Below are 26248 nucleotides of genomic sequence, written 5' to 3' on the forward strand. Positions count from 1 at the left end.
CAAGCAAACAGAGGAGGATTGGCAACAGATGTTAGCTCGGGGCCAATCTTCCTCACAAAAAGAAAAAAAATATTCATGGACACTGAAAGTAACATGACTCATATTGAGTCACATAGCCCGGTGTTTTTTCAAACATTGGACCTGCTCCTTAGGATTAAGGTTTTCCATAGAAGTTGAGTTGCTTGTCTCAGGAGTTGCTCAAAGTGTTTTTATATTTCATTGTATTTTAACAGTGAATCTAAAAGGATGGAGGTTCTAGCTTCACTTTTTCTTTTCCTTCTTTGCCAAGAACACTTTGAGAATTCTTGGACAAAGGGACATCAGTAAAGAGGAGTAAGGCTAAAATGTTGACCCTTATTTACACTTTTGCTTAGGCATCAGTCTTATTTCTGGCCTTTTCCACTATGGTTCCCCTGAATGAAACTGACACTAGCCAAATCTATAGGCTCTCCCCTAATCTGACCTGGTTTCAACCTCCTTCCCCAAACTCTTCCACTTTGCCCTCTGAAACTCATTCAGTCATTAGTAAAACCTTTTATATCCTCGACTTTTTCTCTGAAGAGTCCCGTTACCTTCTTCCTCTAAATCTGGCTTTCCCCTAAGGACACTGCTTCCCCTTCTGTTCTTTCAAGAGATGGCTATGGTCTCTTCCACGTTCCACTTACTGCTGGGCTTGGAAATAGGGTAGGTGTCCTCCTTGCTCCTCCTTGTCCACTGTTGCTCTGTTACTCCATTGTTCCTCCCTCCTCCCTAAAATCCTCCAGCCTCTTTAGAGTTCATACCTTCAGACCATACCACCTGAATGCTCTCTTTGTTGATATCATCTCAAGACTACCAGGTCATTCTGCCACACCTCTTAAGGATTTTAGCACCTGGTTCCTGTTCATTCTTTCTGTCTCTCTCCCCCACTTCCCTTCTCTCCTTTTCTCCTTCTCTCCCACCTTCTTCCTTTCTCTTTCTCTCTTCCCTCTACATAATCCTAGTATTTGAATGATTTTTAATATTCAGGTAGACGATCCTTCTATTACTCTGAACTCTCAGTTCCTTGACTTCTTCTCCTTCAATGATTTCCTTCACACTATCTCCATCACCCACCACCACTATCATGATGATGAGCTTGTCATTACCAATAACTGGACCTTCTCCATAATATTGAGTTGGTTCAATAATACCCTCCCATCATGCTCAGTTATTTTTATTATAACAGCTTTACTGAGATATAATTCACATACCATAAAGTTCACAGGGTTGTGCATGCATCAATACCATAGAATTCCAGAAGATTTTCATCACTGCAAAAAGAAACTCCATACCTATTAGCAGTCACTACCTATTGCCTCCTCTCCCCAGCCCTTGACAACCACTAACCTACTTTCTGTCTCTATGGATTTGCCTATTCCATATAAATGGAATCATACGATATATGTTCTTGTATGTCTGCTTCTTTCACTTATCATAATGTGTTCAAGGTTCATCCATGTGTAGCATGTGTCAGACCTTCTTTCTTTTTTATGGCTGAATAATAGTCCATTATATGGATATACCCCATTTTGTTTATCCATCCATCAGTTGATGGACATTTGGGTTGTTTCCACTTTTTGGCTATTATGAATAATATTGCTATGAACATTTGTGAACAAGTTTTTGTGCTGACATGCGTTTTTAGTTCTTCTGGGTGTGTACCCAGGAGTGGAATTATTTGGTCATATGGTAACTCTATGTTTAACTTTTTGAGGAACTGGTTAATTTTTTTTAAAGATGTGAACTTGTGAATTTAATAGCCATTGTAGTTTATCCTTGTTGATGCTCAAAACGTCCTGTCTTTGGCCAATGGGAGCCTCTTCAGGTGGACTCCTGAGCCCCTTTGACAGGACTTTTATATTAAAGTATTTGAGAGTTGCCATGCTGTCTGGTGTGATAGAATATTCCAGACTTATCTTGTTTGTCTTCTGCTCTAGAGCAGTCATTTTCCAAGAAGCCTCATCTTTTTTTTTGAGGGATGGGGGTTCAATTTAGGCAGTAAGGATATTTGTTGCTATTGAGTTGGTTATTGTTTATAGGTCTTCGTTGATAGACAGAGGAAGGAAATAAGTATGTGTGTGTGTATATATTTTTTAAAACAAAATATATCATGAGTTCACACAGGTACTCCGTTTCAAATTTGAGACTACAGTGTTTTAACTTAAGCTCTTCTATCTTACATCTGGTTTTCCTTTTTCTCATACCTGGAATTCCAGATCTCAAGGACATCAGAGATGATCAAATTAGAATATCACATAAATACTCATTTGCTTTATCCCACATTATATACACTACAGTATCAGAATAGTGCTACTATTATTCTACTGTAGCATTATCACAATATGATTACTGAAAGTAGTTGAAAAAAATGTTTTGGAGCTCCTTTTTTTGCCCTTTTTTTACCTGGCTTCTCCGGGTTCTCCGTCAGTTCTCCTCTAACCTCACTGGCCACGTTTTCTCATTCCCCTTTGTTGATCCCTCCTTATCTTGTTGACTTCTAAACATTGACATGCCCCAGGGCTCAGACGTCTTCTCTCTCAACTACCCCACCCCACTGGTGATTATGTCTAGTCCCATAACTTCAAATCTCTCCTATACACTGACAACTCCCAAATTTATATCTCCAGCCCAGACAGAATCACAAACATATTCCGACTGCCTATGTAACATATCATTCACATATTTATAATCATAATCATTAGGGAGCATATTCAGCTGTTAGTAAAAGTAACCAGAAATAATAAAATAGATGTTTCTTTCTTATGTAAAAGAAATCTTTCATCTTAGCAAGAGGCTTCTCCACTTCAAGTTTGCTTCATGGCTCAAGATGCCTAGTGGAAGCTCCAGCCATCGTATTTAAATTGTAGGCAGGAGGAAGAGGAGGAAAAGGACAAAAGGGACACACACCTGCTGCCTTATTCTCCAATTACAGAGCTTTTCTGGAGATCCTACCCAATAACAGCTACAATTCATTGGACATCTCTTTCTGCAAAGGAGTTTGGAAAATATTCTTTTATCCATGCATACTGTCATGCAGGATAAAGGCAGCCTTCTATTTCTAAGGAAGAATGAGAGAATGGATATTGAGTAGGCAACTAGACATTGGCAGAGATGGCTAATAGCTATCTCAGACTTAATATTTCTAAAAACAAATCTTGTGCTTCCTCTACAAACCTATTCTTCCTGCACTCTTCTTCATTCAGGAAAAGGGCATTTTTTCCAGTTGCACAAATTTGCGTGCAGGTTTTTTGTGGATGCAAGTATTCAACTCATTTGAGTATACACCAAGGAGTATGATTGCTAGATCATATGGTACGAGTATGTTTCATTTTGTATGAAACTGCTAAATTGTCTTCCAAAGTGGCTGTACCATTTGCATTCCCCCAAGCAGTGAATAAGAGTTCCCATTGCTCTATATTCTTGTCAGCATTTGATGTTGTCAGTGTTTTGGATTTTAGCCATGCTAATAGGTATGTGATGGTATATCATTGTTTTAATTACAATTCCCCAATGAACATCTTTTCATATGCTTATTTGCCATCTATATATTATCTTTGATGAGGTGTCTGTTCAGATCTTTTGTCCATTTTTCAGTTTTGCTAACTTCAAAGATTTTTTTTTACATTGTGGTAAAAAACACATAAGTTTATCACTTTAACCATTTTTAAGTGTACAGTACAGTAGTGTTAACTATATGTACATTGTTGTACAACAGATCCCTAGAACTTTCTCATCTTGCAAAACTGAGACTCCATATCCATTGAATAACAACCTCCCATTTCCTCCTCCTCCCCAGTCCTTGGTAATCACTTTCTACTTTCTGTTTCTCTGAGTTTGACTACTTTGGATACTGGAAATATGTAACTGGAATATAACCAGAATCATGCAGTATTTGTCTTTTTTCTGACTGGCTTATTTCACGTAGCATAATGTCTTCAAGGTTCATCTATTTTGAAGTGTATGACAGGATTTCCTTCTTTTTAAGGATGAATGATATTCTATTGTATGTATATACCACATTTTCTTTAGCCATTCATCTGTCATTAGACATTTAGGTTGCTTCCACCCCTTTGCTATTGTGGATAATGCTGCAACGAACATGGGCATGAAATATCTCTTCAAGAGCCTGTTTTCAGTTCTTTTGGATATATACCAAAAAGTGGGTCTTTTGTTCATTTTTTAACTGGACTTTTTTTTTTTTTTTTAAGGGTTGGAACTTTTATTTATTTTTTTTTTATAACTTTTTATTTATTTATTTTTTTCCCCCAAAGCCCCAGTAGATAGTTGTATGTCATAGTTGCACATTCTTCTAGTTGCTGTATGTGGGACGCGGTGTCAGCATGGCCGGAGAAGCGGTGCGTCGGTGCAAACCCAGGATCCGAACCTGGGCCACCAGCAGTAGAGCGCACGCACTTAACTGCTAACCCATGGGGCCGGCCCTAACTGGACTTTTTGGGGTTTTTTATTGTTGAGTTTTAAGACGTCTTTGTATATTTTGGATACCAGTCCTTTATCAGACATATGTTTTTCATATATTTTTTGCTACTCTGTCACTTGTCTTTTCATTCTCTTTACAGTGTCTTTTGAAGAGCAGAAGTTTTTAATTGATGAAGTCCAACGTACTGCTTTTTTCTTTTCATGGATCATGGCTTTAGTGTTGTATCTTTTTAAATCACCTAGATTTTCTCTTAAGATGTCTTCTAGAAGTTTTATACTTTTGCGTTTTACATTTAGATATAAGATCCATTGTAAGTAAATTCTTGTAAAAAGTGCAAAGTTTTGGGGCTGGCCCAGTGGCGTAGTGGTTAAGTTCATGCGCTCTGCTTCGGTGGCCCGGGGTTCGCATGTTCGGATCCCGGGCGCGGACTGACGCACCACTCATTAAGCCATGCTGTGGTGGCATCCCACATACAAAATAGAGGACGATTGGCACAGATATTAGCTCAAGGCTAATCTTCCTCAGCAAAAAGAGGAGGATTGGTAATGGATGTTAGCTCAGATCCAGTCTTCCTCACAAAAAAAAAAAAGTGCAAACTCTTCCAAAACAGAAAGCGCCAGGCGCAGATGAGTTCACTGGTGATTCTACCAAACATTTGAGGAAGAAATTCCCTATAATCTCTTTCAGAGGATAGAAGCAGAGGGAATACTTTCTGACTCATTCTATGAGGCTAGCATTACCCTAATACCAAAACCAGACAAAGATGTTACAAGAAAAGAAAACTACAGACTAGTATCTCTCATGAACAGAGATGTAAGAATCCTCAACAAAATATTAGCAATTTGAATCCAAAAACGTATCAAAAGAATTATACACCACGACCGAGTGGTATCTATCCCAGGTATGCAAGGCTAATTCAATATTCAAAAATCATTTAATGTAATCCATCACGTCAACAAGCTAAAGAAGAAAAATTACATGAGCCTCTCAAGAGATGCAGAAAAAACATTTGACAAAATCCAACACCCATTCATGATAAAAACTCTCAATAAACTAGGAATAGATAGGAACATTCTCAACTTAAAGACTGTCTACAAAAAACCTACAGCTAACATACTTAATAGTAAGAAACACGAAGCTTTCCCACTAAGATCGGGTACAAAACAAGGATGTCCCCTCTTGACACTCCTTTTCAGCATCATATTGGAAGTCCTTGCTAATGCAATAAGGCAAGAAAAGGAAGCAAAAGAAATACAGATTGAGAAGGAAGACATAAAAACTATCTTTGTTTGCAGTTGACATGATCATCTATGTAGAAAATCCAAAAGAATCGACCAAAAAACTCCTGGAACAAATAAGCAATTATAGCAAAGTTGCAGGATACAAGGTTAATGTACACAAGTCAATTGCTTTCCTATATACGAGCAATGAATAAGTGGAATTTGAAATTAAAAACACAATGGCAGGCCGGCCCAGTGGCTTAGCAGTTAAGTGCGCGCGCTCCGCTGCTGGCGGCCTGGGGGCGCACCAACGCACCACTTCTCTGGCCATGCTGAGGCCGTGTCCCACATACAGCAACTAGAAGGATGTGCAACTATGACATACAACTATCTATTGGGGCTTTGGGGATGGATGGATGGATGGATGGATGGATGGATGGATGGATGGATGGATAAATAAATAAATAACACAATGGCATTTACATTAGCACCCCCAAAAAAGAAATACTTAGGTATAAATCTAACAAAATATGTTCAAGATCTGTATGAGGAAAACTACAAAATTCTGATGAACAAAATCAAAGAAGAACTAAATAAATGGAGAGATATTCTGTTTATGAATAGGAAGATTCAATATTGTCAAGATGTCAGTTCTTCCCAAATTGATCTATAGATTCAATGCAATCCCAATCAAAATTCTAGCAAGTTATTTTATGGATATTGAGAAACTGATTCTAAAGTTTATATGGAGAGGCAAAATACCCAGAACAGCCAACACAGTATTGAAGGAGAAAAATAAACTTGGAGGACTGACACTACCCATCTTCAAGACTTACTATAAAGCTACAGTAATCAAGATGGTGTAGTATTGGCGAAAGAAGAGACAGATAGATCAGTGAAACAGAATAGAGAGCCCAGAAATAGATCCCTATAAATATAGTCAACTGATCTTTGACAGAGGAGCAAAGGCAATACAATGGAACAAAGATAGTTTCTTCAACAAATGGTGCTAGAACAACTAGACATCCACACGCAAAAAGATGAATCTAGACACACAGACGGAGAGAACAGTTTAGTGGTTACCAGAGGGAAGGGGGTTGCAGGGGTGGGTATAAGGGGTGAAGGGGTGTGTTTATATGGTGACTGACAAATAATAATGTACAACTGAAATTTCACAATGTTATAAACTATTATGACCTCAATTAAAAAAAATGAGATACCACTATACATATATTAGAATGGCAAAAAAGTCCAAAACACTGACAACACCAAATGCTGGTGAAGATGTAGAGGAACAGGAACTCTCAAGGCTGATAAGAATGCAAAAGAGTACAGCCACTTTGGAAGACAGTTTGGCAGTTTCTTACAAAACTAAACATGCTCATACCATACAATCCAGCAATCTCACTCCTTGGTATTTACACAAATGAGTTGAAAACTTATGCCCACCACAAAAACCTGCACGTGGAAGTTTATACCAGCTTTATTAATAATTGCCAAAACTTGGAAGCAATGAAGATGTCCTTCAGTGGATGAATGGATAAACTATGGTAAATTCACACAACGGAAAATGTTATTCAGAGCTAATAAGAAATGAGCTATCAAGCCATGAAAAGACATGGAGGAACTTTAAATGTATATTACTAAGTGAAAGAAGCCAATCTGAAAAGGCTACATATTGTATGATTCCAACTATATGACATTCTGGAAAATGCAAAACTATACATGATAAAAAGATCGGTGGTTGCCAGGAGCTAGAGGCGGGGAAGATATGACTACGTGGAGCACAGGACTTTTAAGGCAGGGAAACTATTCTGTATGATGCTACAATGGCAGATACATGTCATTATACATTTGTCAAAACTCACAGAATGTACAATAGTGATGCTAGAGTAAACTGTGGACTTTGGGTGATAATGATGTGTCAATATAGGTTCATCAGTTTTAATAAACATACCACTCTGGTGCGGGATGTTGATAGTGGGAAAGGCTGTGCATGTGTGGGTCAGGGGGCATGGGAACTCTCTGTACTTGCTGCTCAATATTGCTGTGAACCTAAAACTGTTCTAAAAAATAAAGTCTATTTTTAACAAAATTTAAAAAAAAATGAATCTAGACACAGACCTTACACCCTTCACAAAAATTAACTCAAAATGGATCATTGACCTAAATGCAAAACTGTAAAACTCCTGGAAGATAACATGGGGGAAAACCTAGATGACCCTGGGTATAGTGATGGCTCTTTTATTTTTTTTCCAGTGTACATCATTATACTTCTATTTCTGCATAGATTATATCATGTTCACCTCCCTCCCCGCTGATGGCTTTTTTAGATACAACACCAAAGACATAATCCATGAAAGAAATAATTGATAAGGTGGACTTTACTAAAATTAAAATTTTCTGCTCTGCTGGGCCGGCCCTGTGGCTTAGTGGTTAAGTGCTCACGCTCCGCTGCTGGCGGCCCGGGTTCGGATCCCAGGCGCACACCGATGCACCGCTTGTCCAGCCATGCTGAGGCCGCGTCCCACATACAGCAGCTAGAAGGATATGCAACTATGACATACAACTATCTACTGGGGCTTTGGGGGAAAAATAAATAAATAAAATTATAAAAAAAAAAAAATTTTTCTGCTCTGCGAAAGAGAAGACAAGCCACGGACTAGGATAAAATATTTGCAAAAAACACATCTGATAAAGAACTGTTATCTAAAATTTACAAAGAACTTGTAAAGCTCAACAATAAGAAAACAAACAATGCAATTAAAAAATGGGCAAAGAACCTTTACAGACACCAAAGAAGATATACAAATAGCAAATAAGAATATGAAAATATGCTCCACATCCTATGTCATCAGGGAAATGCAACTTAAAACAACGAGATACCACTACACACCTATTAAAATGTCCAATATCCAGAGCACTGACAACACCAAATGCTGGTGAGGATGTGGAACAATAGGAACTCTCATACATTGTGATGGGAATGCAAAATGATACAGTCACTTTGGAAGATAGTTTGGCGATTTCTTACAAACATACTCTTACCGTACGATCCAGCAATCCCGCTGCTTGGTTTATCCAAAGGAGTTGAAAACAGGTTCACACAGAAACCTGCACAAAGTTGTTTATAGCAGCTTTCTTCATAATTGCCAAAACTTGGAAGCAACGAAGATGTCCTTCAGTAGGTGAATGGATAAATAACCTGTGGTACATCCAGACAATGAAATATTATTCAGTGCTAAAAAGAAACGAGCTATCAAGCCATGAAAAGACATGGAGGGACCTTAAATGCATATTACTAAGTGAATGAAGCCAATCTAACAGGGCTTTATACTGTATGATTCCAACTATATAATGTCCTGAAAAAGGCAAAACTGGAGACAATAAAAAGATCAGTGGTTGCTGGGGGAGGGGAAGAATGAATAGGCAGTGCAAAGAGGGTTTTTAAGGCAGTGAAAATACTCTATATGATATTATAACGATGGATGTATGTCATTATACATTTGTGCAAACCTATAGAATGTACAACACCAAGAGTGAACCCTAAATTAAACTATGGGCTTCGGGTGATTATGATGTAGGTTCATCCTTGGTAAAAAATGTACCATTCTGGTGAGTGAAGTTGATAATAGGGATGGCTATACATGTATGGGGGCTTATCATTTCCTAATCAAAATTGAATCTTTCGTTGATATGCATAGCCTCTTGGGAGCATAAAAAAGCCAACGGGAAACTGGGGCCTTGGCCCATCCAGCCCAGTTTCTGCCTGTGACACCAGGGGTCATTTTATGGGAAAACAGAATGGTATCTAGTTCAGAGACTATAATCTTATTTTGAAATGTGCTTATCCAAAAACTGCTTGTGGCTTTTATAATGTTCTGCATGTCAATCAGCATAAATTGCTGATATTTTCCTCTGACAATGCATTAATCACTTTTGCTCTTTGCTCTTTGCGGTCCTAGGTTGGTTCATTCTGGCTCCGGATGTCGATCACCCTCACTTGGGTCTGACCTTACCTTTGCTACCAGGACAGGCTCTCGGCAGGGCATTGAGATGCATCTCTTCAGGGTAGAGACACATCGAGATCTGTCAACCTGGACCAGGATACTTGTTCAAGGTTGCCATGCTGCTGCTGAGCTGATCAAAGAAGTCTCTCTAGGTATAGATCCTGGCATTTCATTTCTAATAGTAATTAAGTGGAACTGTGATATTTTGTTTTAAAGTAAAAACCATTGTCATGTGTGCCAGACTTAAAAATGTTCTGAAATATGGCAGCTTAAAGTGATCATGATGGAAAGAAACCTAGCGTCTCTGTTTCAGTAGCAAAGTTTTCCTAAGCCTTGCGCATGGCTCTAAACACACTCATAACACACTACATACAACTTGGCAGATTTACTGGTCGTCATTTTGATCTGTATTTGATAGTAGTGTAAAGACTCATTTACTAAGTACTAGATGCGTTGACCCTCTAGTTAAGATTTGGAATCTAGGGCTGGCCCAGTGGTGTAGTGGTTAAGTTCAAACGCTCCACTTCATTTTTATTTTTATTTTTTTGTGAGGAGATCAGCCCTGTGCTAACATCTGCCAATCCTCCTCTTTTTTGGCTAGGGAAGACTGGCCCTGGGCTAACATCCGTGCCCATCTTCCTCCACTTTATATGGGACGCTGCCACAGCGTGGCTTGCCAAGCAGTGTGTCAGTGCGTGCCCGGGATCCGAACCAGCAAACCCCAGGCCCCTGCAGCGGAGAGTGCACACTTAACAGCTTGCGCCACCGGGCTGGCCCTCAAATGCTCCACTTCAGCAGCCTGGGGTTCACAGTTTCAGATCCTGGGCGTGGACCTACACACCGCTCATCAAGCCATGCTGTGGCAGGCGTCCCACATATAAAGTAGAGGAAGATGGGCATGGATGTTAGCTCAGGGCCAATCTTCCTCAGCAAAAAAGAGGAGGATTGGCAACAGACATTAGCTCAGGGCTAATCTTCCTCACCAAAAAAAAAAAAAAAAGATTTGGAATCTAATATTTGGATGGGCACCTTTAAAATATGAGCATATCGCAAAGCTAATGGCTATTAAAAAAAAGTAAAATATTTTGAATAGTTTTGCTTCAAAAGTTCAAAAATGTGTGCCCAATACGTACTGAAATGAGCATCTAAAGGAAATAAGCCTGGTGGTCTCTTTCCATTGTTGAAGCGCCCTCTTGTGGCTAATCTATATGAATTTGGGGGTATGGTTTCATATGTATATATTTGTGTGTATGTATATATATATGTATAGATATTTCCAGATTGCTTTTCACTTTAACAAGAATAGTCAAAATGAAGACATAATTACAGTTTCTAATATGTTTTGAATTACATTGTCTCTTGACTACAAGTTGGTTTACTTGATTTTGCTCCTGTTTTCTATGTATTTTATTTTATAAACCTAGTTTTACAGAATTTATATATAAAGAGAAAATGTTTCAAAAGCAGAATATCTTTGATTTATATTTCTTTCCATTGCTTTTGGAAAGTGAGGGATCTCCATGACTTTAGAACTGCATGGGCAGCATTTCCATGGGTCATCTTCTAACACTGGCACCAGGGACAGTTTTTTTTATGTTGTCAAAATGACACAATTCTTCAACTATTTAGGACCTGCTCATTATTTCCTTCACAACCACAAGGGTGATTCAAGCTATGACACCAGTAACTAGTAAGAGCCCACCTGGATTTCTACCAGAACCACCACATCCACATTGTCTTTCTCACTTGTCTGTCTCCCGCCCATTTTCTTTGTGGAGTAGTTGGTTACCACATTAAGGACTATGGGGTTCTGGTTTTTGTTTTGGCTGCAGAATGTGCTTTCTGGGATTGGCATGTCCTCAGTGGGAAGGTCTGCGATGCTCTGTGTTTATGTGGGGATCTCAGGGGGTCAGGCCAGCACACTCATCAGGTCCTTCACTGGCATCTGGGGTCACCATATCTTCTTCAAGGATCCAGAGAGATACGCTTCCCAAAACAAAGAACGCAACGTGGATTTTTAACATTTTTTAGTTTTGTGTTGTTTCTTTGGTGTCTGGCAGCTAAACTTCATATTGCAGGAAATCAAAATCTAATCCAGTCCCTGGCTCACGGTTGTTTACATATAGATGGCTTGAGGAGAGGGAGAATAAGGACCAGCTGGTTCCTTATATTTTTAAATAGACAAACATATTTTTTGGTAATTTTGAACTTTTTTGTTCTCATTCACAGCTGTATTTTAATATCACCTTGGTAATACTTTCATTTCCGCAGTTCAGGCCAACTGATGTACTTATTAATCATTTACTCTGTATTTAGAACTGTGCCAGTCATGTTAAACTGGCTGAAGGTAAACTGCTTTGATGAGAGCCAGAATTCCTTTAAAATGTGTTTGTGTGCTGGGGCCGGCCCGGTGGCGCAGCGGTTAAGTGCGCGCACTCCACTTCAGCGGCCCGGGTTCGCTGGTTCAGATCCTGGGCGGGCATCGAGGCACCGCTTGTCAAGCCATGCTGTGGTGGCGTCCCATATAAAGTAGAGGAAGATGGGCACGGATGTTAGCCCAGGGCCAATCTTCCTCAGCAAAAAGAGGAAGATTGGCATCGGATGTTAGCTCAGGGCTGATCTTCCTCACACACACACAAAAAAAACGTGTTTGTGTGTGTATGTGCACATGTGCACTCTTGAGTGTGTGCACTTAGTCTCTTATGTCTTCATATGTGTACGTTGGCTATGCACATCCACATCCACATATATACACACGTACATACATAAGCCAACATGCCCTTCAGATGCATGTTCCCACCTTCTGTTAAATTGTTTAGGAGATTCAAGGGGCTGGCCCTGTGGCGTAGCGGTTAAGTGTGCGTGCTCCGCTGCTGGTGGCCCGGGTTTGGGTCCCGGGTGTGCACCGAGGCACCGCTTGTCAGGCCATGCTGTGGTGGCGTCCCATATAAAGTGGAGGAGGATTGGCATGAATGTTAGCTCAGGGCTGATCTTCCTCACCAAAAAAAAAAAAAAAAAAAAAATTGTTGGGAGATTCAGAAAGGTTTACTTAAAACTGTAATTTTGGCACATCGTACCATATAGTTAGATATTTGTGGCCTAAAGAAAATCAGGAAGTTGACAAAAAGAAATCAGTTAAGCTCTGTTTCTTGTCTCTTATGTGTTTTGGTTATAGTTAAATTTCAGTGACTACCTACACAATTTGACTAGTGAATGCAATACATGATCTTCATAATGTTCATTTAGTTTTAAATCTTTATTAGATTATAGTTATAGTAGAATTGATCAGTGATCCTTCTGGTACACAAGGACTTTTTCCTTCTAGCAAATATAAACTTCAAGACGACTAGGCAGAGAATGCAGTTAACTCCCTCGGGTACATAAAACCATTTTCCATTTGTCACAGGAATAGAAAATATGAAAATACATATATGTGTGTTGTTGTTTGAACTTTAATAAGTATGCTTTTAAAGCCTTAATTTCATCATACCAATTACCCAAGCTATTAAAGTTTTTAAATCATATAAGAACTTTATGAAGATACTTTATATTTCTATAGCTTTGGTGATATGAAGATTAAGAAGTAGTAGATATAGGTAGAAGCTGTATTAAATATGCAGAAAATCTACAAGAGGAAAAGAAAAATGGGCATTTTAAGGTATTTGTATTGTTAGCATGTATGAGGAAAGAGTTTGCTCTGACCATGTTGTTCTCAATTTCATAGGAATTCTCTTGAATCCCTTTTTATTCATCTACTTGGCAAATATTGAGTGTACATGTACTCTGTACTTTTACTGGCTATACTAAAATAAATAAGGTAGGTGTAGCCTCTGCCTTTGAAGTAAGAAGGACAGAAACAGAAAGAATAATAGGTACATGTCAGGTTGTTATAAGTCATAAATGAGATACATGTATCCTCTAACCCTATCACACAACGCTCTAAGGCAAGTTTTATTACCTCCATTTTCAAGATGAAGAAACTGGGGTTAGTGTGGCTGTGACTTAAATTGAGGTCTTTTCTGACTCTAAAACCAGTGCCTTAAGCCCCTGCATTTCCCCTGCTGAATGAGTCATTCTTATGACCAGATTAAAGTCCTGGAGGACATATATAGTATCAGTTTCTCTTAATTCATTAAATCAACAAATATTTACTGAATGTTTTATTATTTACAAAGCGCTGTGCTTTGTAATGAGAGAAATAAAAATAAGACCTACTTCATGCCTTTGACCAAATAGCTGTAAGAAAAGAACATAGTCATGTTCTTCTTTGTAACCCTGGATGTGATATACTTGATGACTGGCTTTTCCTATGTGCAGTAACAGAGAATGTTACCCCAGCCTTTCTCTGAGTCCTGGGCAGTCGGGCCAGATTGAACCTGCAAAGCCCACTCCCTTCTGGTTTGTTCTGGAAGGCACAGAGCAGCCCAGGATGACATGGTTCTGCAGCTGCTAAAGTGTCTTGCTAGAAACACTGGAGCCCCCCAGAGCCCTCCTACCAAGTAACTGGTCCCAGAGCAGTAGAAATAGGATTTGAAGCATAGAATTTCTTTGACATTAGGGTACTTGTCCTTCATTATACACTGGTAAACCTCTGATTTAAAAAGACACAAAGTAGAGGGCTGGCCCGGTGGTGCAAGCTCTGCTGCGGCAGCCCAGGGTTCGCGGGTTCGGATCCCAGGCACGCACCGACACACTGCTTGTCGAGCCATGCTGTGGCAGTGTCACATATAAAGTAGAGGAAGATGGGCACAGATGTTAGCTCAGGGCCAGTCTTCCTCAGCAAAAAGAGGATTGGCATCAGATGTTAGCTTGGGGCTGATCTTCCTCACAAAAAAAAAAAAAAGACACAAAGTAGAAAACATAGGTTGTATTAACCTGTATTCATCTTGGTGTAACACTTAATAGATTTATTATTAGTGAGTGAGCCGTTTTTCCTCTTAGCTTTATTAAATTTTTTTTACTATTGGGGAGCTGCTTAGAAAGTTATCTTTAATGTATGTCATTACACTGAACAATATCCTTGTGGTCTGAAAAAGCCAACATGCCCTCCACTTAGCAGACGGTGAAGTAGTAGCCAAAGCAACAGAAGAAAAACTAGGGCAGGTGAGGACGGTAATGTCATAGAAGACAAAGGAAGAGAATCTCAAGGAGAGGAATGGCCAGTAGGGTTAAATATATCAGTTGGGATGGTTTAAGCTGAAATGAACAGAAAATGCCCTCTAAATCTAGATTAAACATTAAAGAAATGTATTATCTTACATAAAAGAGAGACAGCAAGAGTAAAAGAGGGGGAGGCCTTCTCTTCCCAAGCATTATTCTTTTCAATCTGACTGAGCCAGTTTGGTTCATACGCACACCCTGGACAGTAATCACCAGGGGGAAGCTATGCTCTGATTGGCCCAGAGGCTATCTACCCTTGAAGTTGAGGTCACCCTTCCCTGAAACACATTAGGAGAGAGTAGAAACCTGAATAGAATTGGGGTTTGGCTGTAAAGGAAGATTGGAGAAATAGAAGCTGGGTAGAGGGCCAACAATGAGTACTGTAGGTATCAAGATGAGGACTGAAGAAGCAGGTCGGATCAGCAACATGAAGATGATTGGTGCCCTTGGGGAGAGGTGCTTGGTGGTATGACGGCAGTGGCAGATTACAGAGGGCCCCAGATCCTGTCACACACACACACACACACACACTCTCTCTCTCTCCCTCTCTCTCTCTCTCTCTCTCTCTCTCTCTCTCTCTCTCTCTCTCTCTCTCTCTCTCTCTCTCTCTCTCTGTCTTGGTAAATCAGAGTCAGAGGCTTATTTCTCTTTGGTTCATTAGTCCTGAGACCCTCTGAGGGTGAGGGGTGTCAGATACCTAATCACCATTGCCTCAACTGTTTTTATCTACTATTTAGGGAGAAACCATTTAACTAAGACTATTAGCCACAACATTTTTATGGCCAGTTATATTCTCATTCAAAATTATCTGGTATTAACTATAACTTTTAAACTAAAACAAACTCTATTCTAAACCTAAACATATTCAGTATGACCCTGACTTTTCCTTTTCAAGGTTGAGGTAATCATAAACAATATTTTTTTTTTTTTTTTTTAAGTAATACACACAGACACTGATATTAGCTTTCCTTTCCTTCCCTCCTGAGGGAAACAATCCTAAAGAGAACATAAAAGAAATCTCTTATATGACAAGCTTGTTGGAGGTTAATGGTTTGCCTTTGCTGGCTGTGATCGCCTGATCTCGCCCCACTGGTGACACACCTGCAGGCAGAAATACTTGCCTGCCTGAATTTCACCTTCTACAGCCAGTGGTGCAAGGACTTGGGTGGATCCTTGTTCTTTGAGCTTTTCTTTTCTAGATTAGAACTGACCCCTCTCTTCTCATCAGACCTCAATACTCTTGACTATGCTATAGCTTCAGGGATGTTAATAGAATAAGTTTCTCTTGAAAACTGTACCCTGGTTGCCTTCATTGGGATCTGTCTATTCTTCCTCCAAACCTTCCCCTCACCCATTCATTTAGAGATTATTGCATTGAATTACTTCTACAGGTAGTTAATTTTATCCGTGTTTCCCCCTAAGTTGCCTTTTCTGAGGGTAACTAATATTCAAAGTCCATTGTCCAAAACTCTCTTCTTTGAGTGGTACTGAGAAGGGACACTGCCAATATTTGTGTTATTCTTTTTCCTTGTTTCCTAAACATACCAGCTGCCTTGGCTAACTGAATCTTTTTGCTTGTCCAGTGAAAGAATACAGTGGGCTGGGTATGAGGACTTGCTTGTTGGGGAGCCATTCTTTCTGTTTAAAGTGACCAAGCATAACTTGACTCTGATCCCTTGGGTGATTTGAAGTTCAGCTCTCAGAGGGCTGTGTTAATTCCCAGGTCTCAGAGGGCCTCTCACTTGTAGCCCCTGTAGTAACAACATAAAACTGTGCTCAAATGTTAGTGAAACAGGGACTTCACCAGTCTTGATAGAAGACATTTTCCAGTCTTAATGATCAAAGTTTTTTTGTCTCATCAACTCAGATGTATCCTTTGAATTTTACCTTTAATAGCACTGACCATATGACTTTTGCTAACTATAGCCTTTACCTTTGGTAAACATTATCTTTATCCTCTTCCCAAATACCAACCAAACCATGTTACTGCCCCTGAAAGGCATCTCTACCTTTTCTCCTTTGGTTGTTCCTTCTTCTTGCCCACTTAAAACCTTATTCCTATTTCTCACTACCTGTCCAGTTTGACCTATTCTTTAGGGCCCATCTGAATTCTGTCTCCAGGAAACCTTTCCTTTACTTTGGCCTTATTCAGTTTGGTGTTTAGTCATGTTCTATACATTCTACCTTACACAGTTAGGGATTTCATGTTTATGCCTATTCATTCATGAGGTCCTTGAGAGCAGGGACCATGACTCTTACTTCTCAAATACCACATACAGCCTACTCCAGTACAAGTGTTCAATTGATACTCACTGAATTGAACTGAATTAGATCAGATGTCAGGAGACCTATGGTAATTTCTTCCTCATTTCAATCAAGATGTTGACTTGAGTGACCAAAACAAAACTCCCTTAGGAGGTTCCAAATAGGTTAGGTATCACATATTCTCAAGAAAAGATTCTTTTTCCTTTTTTGAAGTCAGAAGATTCCTTTCCCATTTGATAACTGAAGTAGGAACTTTATTAATGATGTTTTTTGCTTGTCTTCAACAGGCTGCACGTTAAATGGCCAAGAGGTAAGATTCAATGTCCATTATGAAAATGGGTTCACTATCTCCAGGGAAAATGGAGGTTCCAGCAGCATATTGTATCGCTACCCCTTTGAAAGGCTGAAAATGTCTGCTGATGATGGCATCAGAAATCTGTATCTGGATTTTGGTGGTCCTGAGGGAGAACTGGTAAGAGTGTTTCTGAAAAACATGTTATTCTAAAATATATTTAGGTATTCTTTTTCTTTCTCGTCACTTCTTAACCTCTTTTATAGAAAATTATGGACTGATATTCCATTTGGAGCTAGGAAATTGTTCTTCAGTTTTTTTTTTTTCCCCTTTTCCCTACATTAGGAAATCATTCCCTTTTTAAAAAGTTTTGTTTGAATATTATAAAGTAAAAATAGATAGCCCTTTTAAGAAACAGGCTTTTATCAAATATAAGATATAAAATACTAAAGATGGCAAACTTTAATAAATAAATTCTATCCATTGCTATTATCAGCAGTTTGTTGGGATAAGAGTTAAAAGTAATAGAGTGACTTGGTTGCTATAGAAATTCTGCTGATCAGAAAAAAAGATACAGAGATATGTCTACACCGCCATCCTCTTTTTTTTTTTTGGTTTTTTTTGTGTTTTTTTGGTGAGGAAGATCAGCCCTGAGCTAACATCCATGCCAATCCTCCTCTTTTCTGCTGAGGAAGACTGGCCCTGAGCTAACATCTGTGCCCATCTTCCTCCACTTTATGTGGGATGCTGCCACAGCATGGCTTGACAAACGGTGTGTCAGTACACGCCCAAGATCCGAACCCGGGCCGCCAGCAGAGGAGCACATGCACTTAACTGCTATGCCACGGGGCCGACCCCAGCCATCCTCTTTTTTGACCTCCTTGTCCTTTAAAGGAAATATCAACAGGAATTCCTGATTCCCCTTAGAGAAGTATGTCAAGTATGTACTTTAGAAATCATAAATTATGATCAAGGAGTAAAGTAATGCCTTTTCTCTCTTATCAATATTGAGCCACTAGTTCAAGTCTTATCTTACGTGAAATCTTATGTCCATTGACACAGTCGCAGTAGACGTAAATTTGGAAAACAAAATCTTGAAATTTTAGAACTGAAAAAGATCTTAAGGGCCAGCCCGGTGGCGCAAGTGGTTAAGTGCGCACGCTCCGCTGCGGTGGCCCAGGGTTCACCGGTTTGGACCCCGGGCGCGCACCGATGCACCACTTATTAAGCCATGCTGTGGCGTGGCTTATAAAGTAGAAGAAGATGGGCACAGATGTTAGCCCAGGGCCAGTCTTCCTCAGCAGCAAAAAACAGGAGGATTGGCATCGGATGTTAGCTCAGGGCTGGTCTTCCTCACAAAAAAAAAGAAAAGAAAATGATCTTAGAGATAACATAGTTCAACCTGAAAACGAGAAAACTGTGGCTAGAAATCTTATTTTAAATGATGAACCTTTAGGAAACTATGGATAGGCCATGGACCAGGGCTTTTCAAAAGCCTGAAGCATTAGAGAGAGTTAAATGCTCTATTAATTAACTTGTATTGAATTAACTAGTAATTAATAGCAATTGCCACTTAGCAAGCCAGGTGTTAGATTATTCCTGGCTATTTATATATTTTTAATCCCTACTTTGTATATATTATATATAAAGCAGGTCTCTGTTATCAGTGCCAACGATTAATGAACCACTTAACTCATGGTGCCTGACCCCAGGTCTTTGTTCATCTGGTGTCAGCTGTCCAAATTAGAGGCCTGTGCTTTGGAAGGTATAACTAGCCTCAAGAGTTGTCATTCCCACCACAAACCTATAAGGGGTGTCAAAAGTCATACCCAGGGGCCAGCCGGGTGGTGCAAGCTGTTAAGTGCGCGTACTCCGCTGCGGCAGCCTGGGGTTTGCCGGTTCAGATCCCGGGCGCGCACCGATGCACCGCTTGTCAAGCCATGCTATGGTGGCGTCCCATATAAAGTAGAGGAAGATGGGCATGGATGTTAGCCCAGGGCCAGTCTTCCTCAGCAAAAAAAGAGGAGGACTGGCAGATGTTAGCTCAGGGCCGATCTTCCTCACAAAAAAAAAAAACAAAGAAAAAAAGAAAAGTCAGACCCATAGATGGTCACACTTCAACTGAGTTCACTGTGGTTCCCCTGGGAAATATAATTACAATTAATGGTCTCCATATAGGATATTCCTCTTTTTTGTACATCTTCTACTTTTTAGTTCTTCCTACCAGGCATGGTGGAATCTAGTACACCACCAATTGTATTCTAATTGTGGATATGAAACTTCACAGTAGCGTTTAATTACAACATGGAATAACCTTACTTCAGAGTACACGTTTATTTGTGGCTTTAAGTTTCCAAGTTTCCATAAATCTGGCACATTCTTTATCCAAGTTCTTCTTAAAAAGTAGAATATCATGTCCAAATTTTTTATTTTGCATGTTTGTTTATTAAAAAGCGTCTGTCTATGGTAGTGATAATTAATGTCCTTTCTCCACAGACCATGGACCTGCACTCTTGTCCGAAGCCAATTGTATTTGTGTTGCACACGTTCCTGTCGGCCAAAGTCACTCGCATGGGACTGCTTGTATGAGCAGCAGAATATCAGAAAAGAGCCTTGAATGTCACAAGAAGTGTTTCCACCTCAAAAAAAAAAAAAAAAGCACAAAAAGAAAGCTCTTTGCTCTCTCCTCCAGCACAGTGCCTTGACAAGGACCTGCAAATCACTGCTGAACCATGTTTAAAGAAAAGCCTGCCTTTCACAAGCTACCTTGGCCAGAAATTCTAGGACTCTAAGAAGCTCCAAAATGAAGCTATTGATTTATTGTCTAGTTTCCTCATGTGGTTTCTAAGTAATGAGGTTTATTTCCCCCGTTAAGAAAGGTGGCTCATTGTTTTGCTTTTTGGACGTAATCAAATATCCAAGAGTTGGTTTCTTTTTCTTTTTCCTGTAGGATTTGTTTCCGACTTAGCCTTGATCTCTTGCTTAGGAAGACTGTCTCTGCCCAGGTGCTAGTTTGCAGCAGCCCGTGTTTCTTGGTCATTCCAGGGAGGCCGTACATTTGGTTGGAGTTTACTGTCCTCACTTGCTCCTTCCACCCTAGGAAGTCCTTGAATTGTGTCACCAAAGCGTTCGTCCATCTGTCCTGGCTCTCACTACATCCCACTCTAGCCATCACTTCCCCCTGCAGCACAAGCTTTGCCACTCATAAGTGCTAACTTTAGGACTTAGAACTTGTGAAATTTGATTTGCCTTGCCTTCCACTCCCTTTCTAGTGGTGACCAAGTTGAAAACCAGGTTGGAAACCACTGCTTTGAAGGAAAAGTTTTGCTTGTTTTAGATTTTTCTGATTTTATCTTTGGTGGGAGCCAGGGGATATTATAAGATTTATTTTAAAAGAAAATCCTCATTTTAGCCTAAGTCATTTTTTATTGCTTGCCATATGTGCCTTTGGTTAGGGTTAGTGGAGCTTTATTAGTCATTGTTTGAATAACTGGATATCACTGCCATTCCAGGGAGATCATCTATCCTTGTTTTCAGGAATAGTCTTTGAGGAGGGTTTCCTTAGTGGTATCTTTTCTAGTGGGCAGATCTCTTTAAGGAAGATAAATTCTGGAGTGCCAGCTTGTTTAAACAGTAGACTTGGTGGATGAAGCCAGCTCTTCAGCACAAACATCATGTCAACTTGCTTTGGGCTGTGTGTGCCCATGCAGGATCCTGGTCCTGCCCCTCTCCCTTGTGGCAGCAGGGTGGCACGGACAAGCAGCTGCTAATTGAAGACTCAGTGTTGGCTTAGTAACGCATCCTACAGTGGACAGGGTGACAAGACCATGGAACAGCTACCTGGGTTTTGCTAGGCATTGCCAGACATCATCATTAGGACATAGTAGCAGTAAGATTGCTGATTTTTGGTAAAGAATCACACTCACTTGTTTTTCCTAATTATGAAGGAGGTATATATCTGAAAACGTTTAAAATGTATAATAGCTATATAAAATGTCAAGATTAGCACAGTCCCTGGATCTGAAAGAAAAGGTAGTATTGACTTGGATGTTCTCTGTGCCCTCTGAAGAAAGGTCTAGCAGTGGTTCTCATTTACTAGATTTATCAGGAGTACCCTAAGAGGATGTGAGTACTACGGAGGGTGGAGGAGGGTAGTACTCCAAATAAGAAAAAAAACAACTCAGAACCATATATGCAGGGGCTGGCCCGGTGGTGCAAGTGGTTGTGTGCGCGCGCTCCGCTGCGGCAGCCTGGGGTTCGCTGGTTCGAATCCCAGGCGCGCACCAACGCACCGCTTGGCAAGCCATGCTGTGGCGGCGTCCCATATAAAGTGGCGGAAGATGGGCATGGATGTTAGCCCAGGGCCAGTCTTCCGCAGCAAAAAAGAGGAGGATTGGCAGATGTTAGCTCAGGGCCGATCTTCCTCACAAAAAAAAAAAAAAACATATGCAAAACATGAGCTATTTGGTTTGAGTGCACACTGACCTACAGGTGAGACATGTGAAAGAGCAGACTCATGAGCGAGAGTTCTAGTTAGACGTTGTAACCCCATTGCCTTCCCTCTGCCCAGAAGTCAGTCCTCCTTCCTAAGTACAGTGAGATTAACCATATGCAGAGGCTGGGGAGAGGTGTTTGTTCTTCCTCCAGCTCCAGTCCCAAAAATGATTTATGTGATCCACTTAAAACTGGAAATTGAAATCTAGACTAGAATATCTTTCAAGAGCTTTTTATGTTTTGAAAATTCATAACCCTAAGTTTGGTTACATCTGGGATAAGTTTGCAAATCAAGGAAGAAAAAAATATATATCTTGAAGGTCCAGCTATGATTTCTGGAAACAGAATTTCAACACATAATACCCTCATATAAGGGAGCTTAGACACTCTTTGCAGTGAGAGTATTTTTAATCTGAGAAGTTGAACGATTCATTCAGACTTTTGCAGTAAAACCATTTGGTTGAGGTTTTCTGTATTAGTGTGAAAGGGTAAGCCACTGAGAAGATTTTCAGGGGGAACTTGTGAGCGACCCTGCTCATTAGTTATATAAAAAAGATCTGTAAAAAAGGTAAGATTAAAATGTGGGCAGGAGAGGTAAGGCGTGTGTGCCTTTTGGCTCATTTTGCTCAAGCTTCAACTGTCATGGACAGCACCAAGGTCCATAGGGTTTTTAATATCTTTTGAGCCTTGGTATGGAATGAAGGTGTATGGGAGGTTTCCTGTGACCACTAGCTCCCCCAAGAGCAAGAGCTCTTAAGCTGCTCGTTTAACATACTTCAAGAGCTTTCCAATCATGGGTGACCAGGTTGTTCTTCAATTAAGTGTGTTTGTGGGATTTTCAAAACACAAATGAAGTGCTTTTTATGAATAGGACAGCCTTGATAAATATATTTTGTATTTAGATGCCAAAATGTGGCAAATTATTTTCAAATGATAACTAAAATGAGCATTTTTAATATTTCATATCTTTTATAGAACAGCTAACTTTTCATTTCTTTTTCATTTTGAATTAGGAAAATTGTTGAGAATGTTGTAGGCTTCTATGTGTAGAATGGAAAGGAAACTGCAAAGTAGTGTCCCCCTAGTTCTGATGGACCACTCCCTGTGCCCCCAAAACCTGGGGTTAGACATCTTCTCCATATTCCACACAGACGCCTATCAGCAGCCAACTGGAGTGTGAAAATTCTTCCTCCTCTTTCCCTAAAACTTCTCTCCTTCCTCTCCAAACAAAAGGGAAAGGAACCAAAGGAAAAAAAAATACTCAATTATTCTTTCTCTGAAAAAGGTAATTCCTTTCCTGTAATCATCAAACAAGCCTTACCTGGAAATTAGTATCTAAAATTTATATGAAGAAATACTTTAATGTATGTTTATGCAGTATTTATTAGATAGTTGTAACTGTAAATTCACCTACCTAGTAGACGGAGTTTCAGGTTAAATATTGGGACATGTACAGGCAATCAAAAATGTTACTTTAAATGTCATTCACCTATTTTAAAGCCATGTTTTAGCACTTTTTAGGCAAGGTAAAGTCTGATAGTGCCTGTTTTTATCTGTAGTCTCACAAACTTTGTTATTGAAAATTATTGCATGGCAGGAGAGATTGAATTCTTTCTTTCTTTTTTTGTTTTTTTGGGTGAGGAAGATTGGTCCTGAGCTAACATCTGTTGCCACTCTTCCCCTATTTTTTGTATGTGGGACACTGCCACGGCATGGCTTGATGAGCAGTGTGTAGGTCCGCACCCAGGATCCGAACCCATGAACCCCAGGCCGCTGAAGAGGAGCACGTGAACTTAACCACTACGCCACCGGGCCAGTCCCTGAATTATTTATTTCTTATATTTTTATAAGTGTAAAAATCTCTCTAACCAACAAATGATTAAAGTTGTTACTGATTGTTTTCTTAACTTACCTCCTAAGCAGAATGGTAACAAAGGTTTTTTTCAGCTGATTAAATGCACTTAGCTAATAAACCAAAATTTATTCTTTAAGAAAAAATTAAACTGTGTGGAATCTGGACAAGATTATGTTTCTCCCAGAAAAACAGGTTTCACTGTAAATGGTTTTGATGGACAAAAGTGTGACCACTTTTGAGAAAAAGTTATGGTGGATTTTTTTTTTTTTAATTTTGTGAGAACCTCCAGGTCTTCTTGTTTAATTTATATGCATGTGGATATATTTGTATGTTTTCAAAAACATGGAAGAATCTCCATATTTTTAATGCAGATTATCTTGTAAGCTGCTATGCAAATTCTATTAAAAGCCCTACCTACTTAAAGAGTTAAACATTTTTAAAGCTTTCAGGGAAGACCTGTAGACTTAAGCACTTTCTCTGCCTTTTTGTATCTTATCTTGGACACTTAACGCTGAATTATGTTCTTATTATTCTCACTGGTTATAAGCTATTGATTGTACCTAATATTTAAACCATCCAAATATCCAGCATACATTTCCACGTCGCTGCCATCCACTGTTGACGCCATGAATGAAATGGCTGGTCAGAAAGCCAAAGGTGGTCCTTTTTCAGTCCCTAATGAAGAAGTAAAACGCCAGATCTCTTTGGTCTCTAAGGATATTGCTCTGGTCAGATCTGAATATCTATGTAAGGAAAAGAGAGTTATTTAAAGTGGGAATTCTGCTTAGACTTTAAGTTAAATTTGACTACAGTCATATTCATTCTTTTCACATATCTCTATCACGTATATTATGTGCCAGGTGGTATTATATTCTACCTTGAGTTTGGAAATCTCTTTCAGTTAAATTTGAATTGTTACTGTCACTTTTTTTTCCCTCCTAAAGATGAAAGCAGAGGAGTCTGCCATCTGGTACCATTCTCTCTCTATCCCTATTTTAATTGCTTGGAAATATAGAATAATTTTGACTTTCTATATACTGTCTTTAAAAACTGACAGCAGGAGTCCCCGCCCCCCCCCCCCCGCCTTTTTTAAGTTATATCTTTCACTGTGCTGGGTATATAGACACTCAATAAATGTGTGATGATAGACAGTTCTAAAATAATTGTGCTATATATCAGGATTATGTTTTTTTGAGCAATACAGCTATTCCTATGGTGTAATGATATTAGGTGAACTTTATTTTACACTAGTAAAGGACTGCTTAAGTGACTAATTTGAAATCCTTTCCCCCCCCAAAAAAAAGACATTTGGCAGATCAGTGATAAATTCATCCTATTAAAGGATGGAATTTCAAGTTAAAGAAGGTACAATAAATAGGCACATAGAGCACATCTGTTTTCTTGTCTCTCGTTGACACCAGCTAGACTGCCAACTGGAAGAATGGTTGTTATGTATTAACTCAACAAAATATTTCAACAAGATTTCTCCTTTTGTTTCAAAACTGATAAACTTGCCACTTTTTATTTTTCCTTTCCACTTCAGGTTACTGAACCAAAGCATATTCTGGTTTTAAAAGTGAATCTACATTTGATGTAATGCATCAGTATGCCATTTGCAAATGATTATCTGCTCTTCAATGATCATTTAATTACATTCAACAAAAATCTACCATATGAACTGTATCCTTGAACTGCCCCAAAATAGATTGGTTGAAACTAAAAAGCTATACTAGAGAAATGATACTTTGTTATATTCTAAGATTAGGTATCCTGGTAGATTTCTAACTTATGAGTCCTCTCAGTACCTGACTTAGTTTTGTAGTTATCTTACTTCCATGCCATTGACACACAAATACTTTTTAGTTTAGTCCCTCTTTATCCCAGTCACACGTACACCCTTGGAACCTGATTGTTCTGTCACCTCTTCCAAAGTGATAGAAGTCTTTTATGAAGACAAAGTGTTTGTTGGAGAAATTTTGGAACTGCAAGCCTAATTAATGATTTGGGTTTTTTTTTTGGTGAGGAAGATCAGCCCTGCACTAACATCCGACGCCAATCCTCCTCTTTTTGCCAAGGAAGATTGGCCCTGGGCTAACATTGTGCCCGTCTTCCTCTACTTTTTTATATGGGACGCCGCCACAGCATGGCTTGACAAGCGGTGCATCAGTGTGTGCCCGGGATCCGAACCTGCAAACCCTCGGGCCACGGAAGTGAAACGCGCGCACTTAACCGCTGTGCCACCTGGCCGGCACCTAATTAATGATATATTAATTCATGTATTCTTTCATCTAATGAGCATTTATAAATGTACAGTTCTTCACAGGCACTCTGAAGGGTCCAAAAGAAAGTTCCTGCCGTCAAGTAGCACATAATCCATTATTTCTCAATCACACCATGCATCTATTTATCAATCAGAGGTTCAGTAATTAACTACTTCATATTTTTACCAAAGTATATCTGTAGTTCTGCTCATTTGGACATTTAAAAGGATGC

The 26248-nt window shown here is 39.5% G+C and overlaps 1 protein-coding gene across 2 annotated transcripts in view; it reads left to right on the forward strand.

Annotated features, from left to right (window-relative positions):
* SNTB2 (syntrophin beta 2) overlaps positions 1–25025 on the forward strand; it is a 98243-nt gene extending 73218 nt beyond the window's left edge. Inside the window, exons 5-7 of one of the 2 annotated variants that reach the window (XM_058528130.1) lie at positions 9645–9841; positions 17402–17586; positions 19903–25025. In XM_058528130.1, the coding sequence (XP_058384113.1) occupies positions 9645–9841; positions 17402–17586; positions 19903–19995 (475 nt within the window). In that variant the 3' untranslated portion in view covers positions 19996–25025. The remainder of the gene's footprint in view (positions 1–9644; positions 9842–17401; positions 17587–19902) is intronic. The other variant, XM_058528131.1, reaches the window with a different exon arrangement.
* The last annotated feature ends 1223 nt before the right edge of the window (positions 25026–26248 follow it).

This window comes from Diceros bicornis, chromosome 32, assembly GCF_020826845.1.
Source record: "Diceros bicornis minor isolate mBicDic1 chromosome 32, mDicBic1.mat.cur, whole genome shotgun sequence".
NCBI classification, from domain to species: domain Eukaryota; kingdom Metazoa; phylum Chordata; class Mammalia; order Perissodactyla; family Rhinocerotidae; genus Diceros; species Diceros bicornis.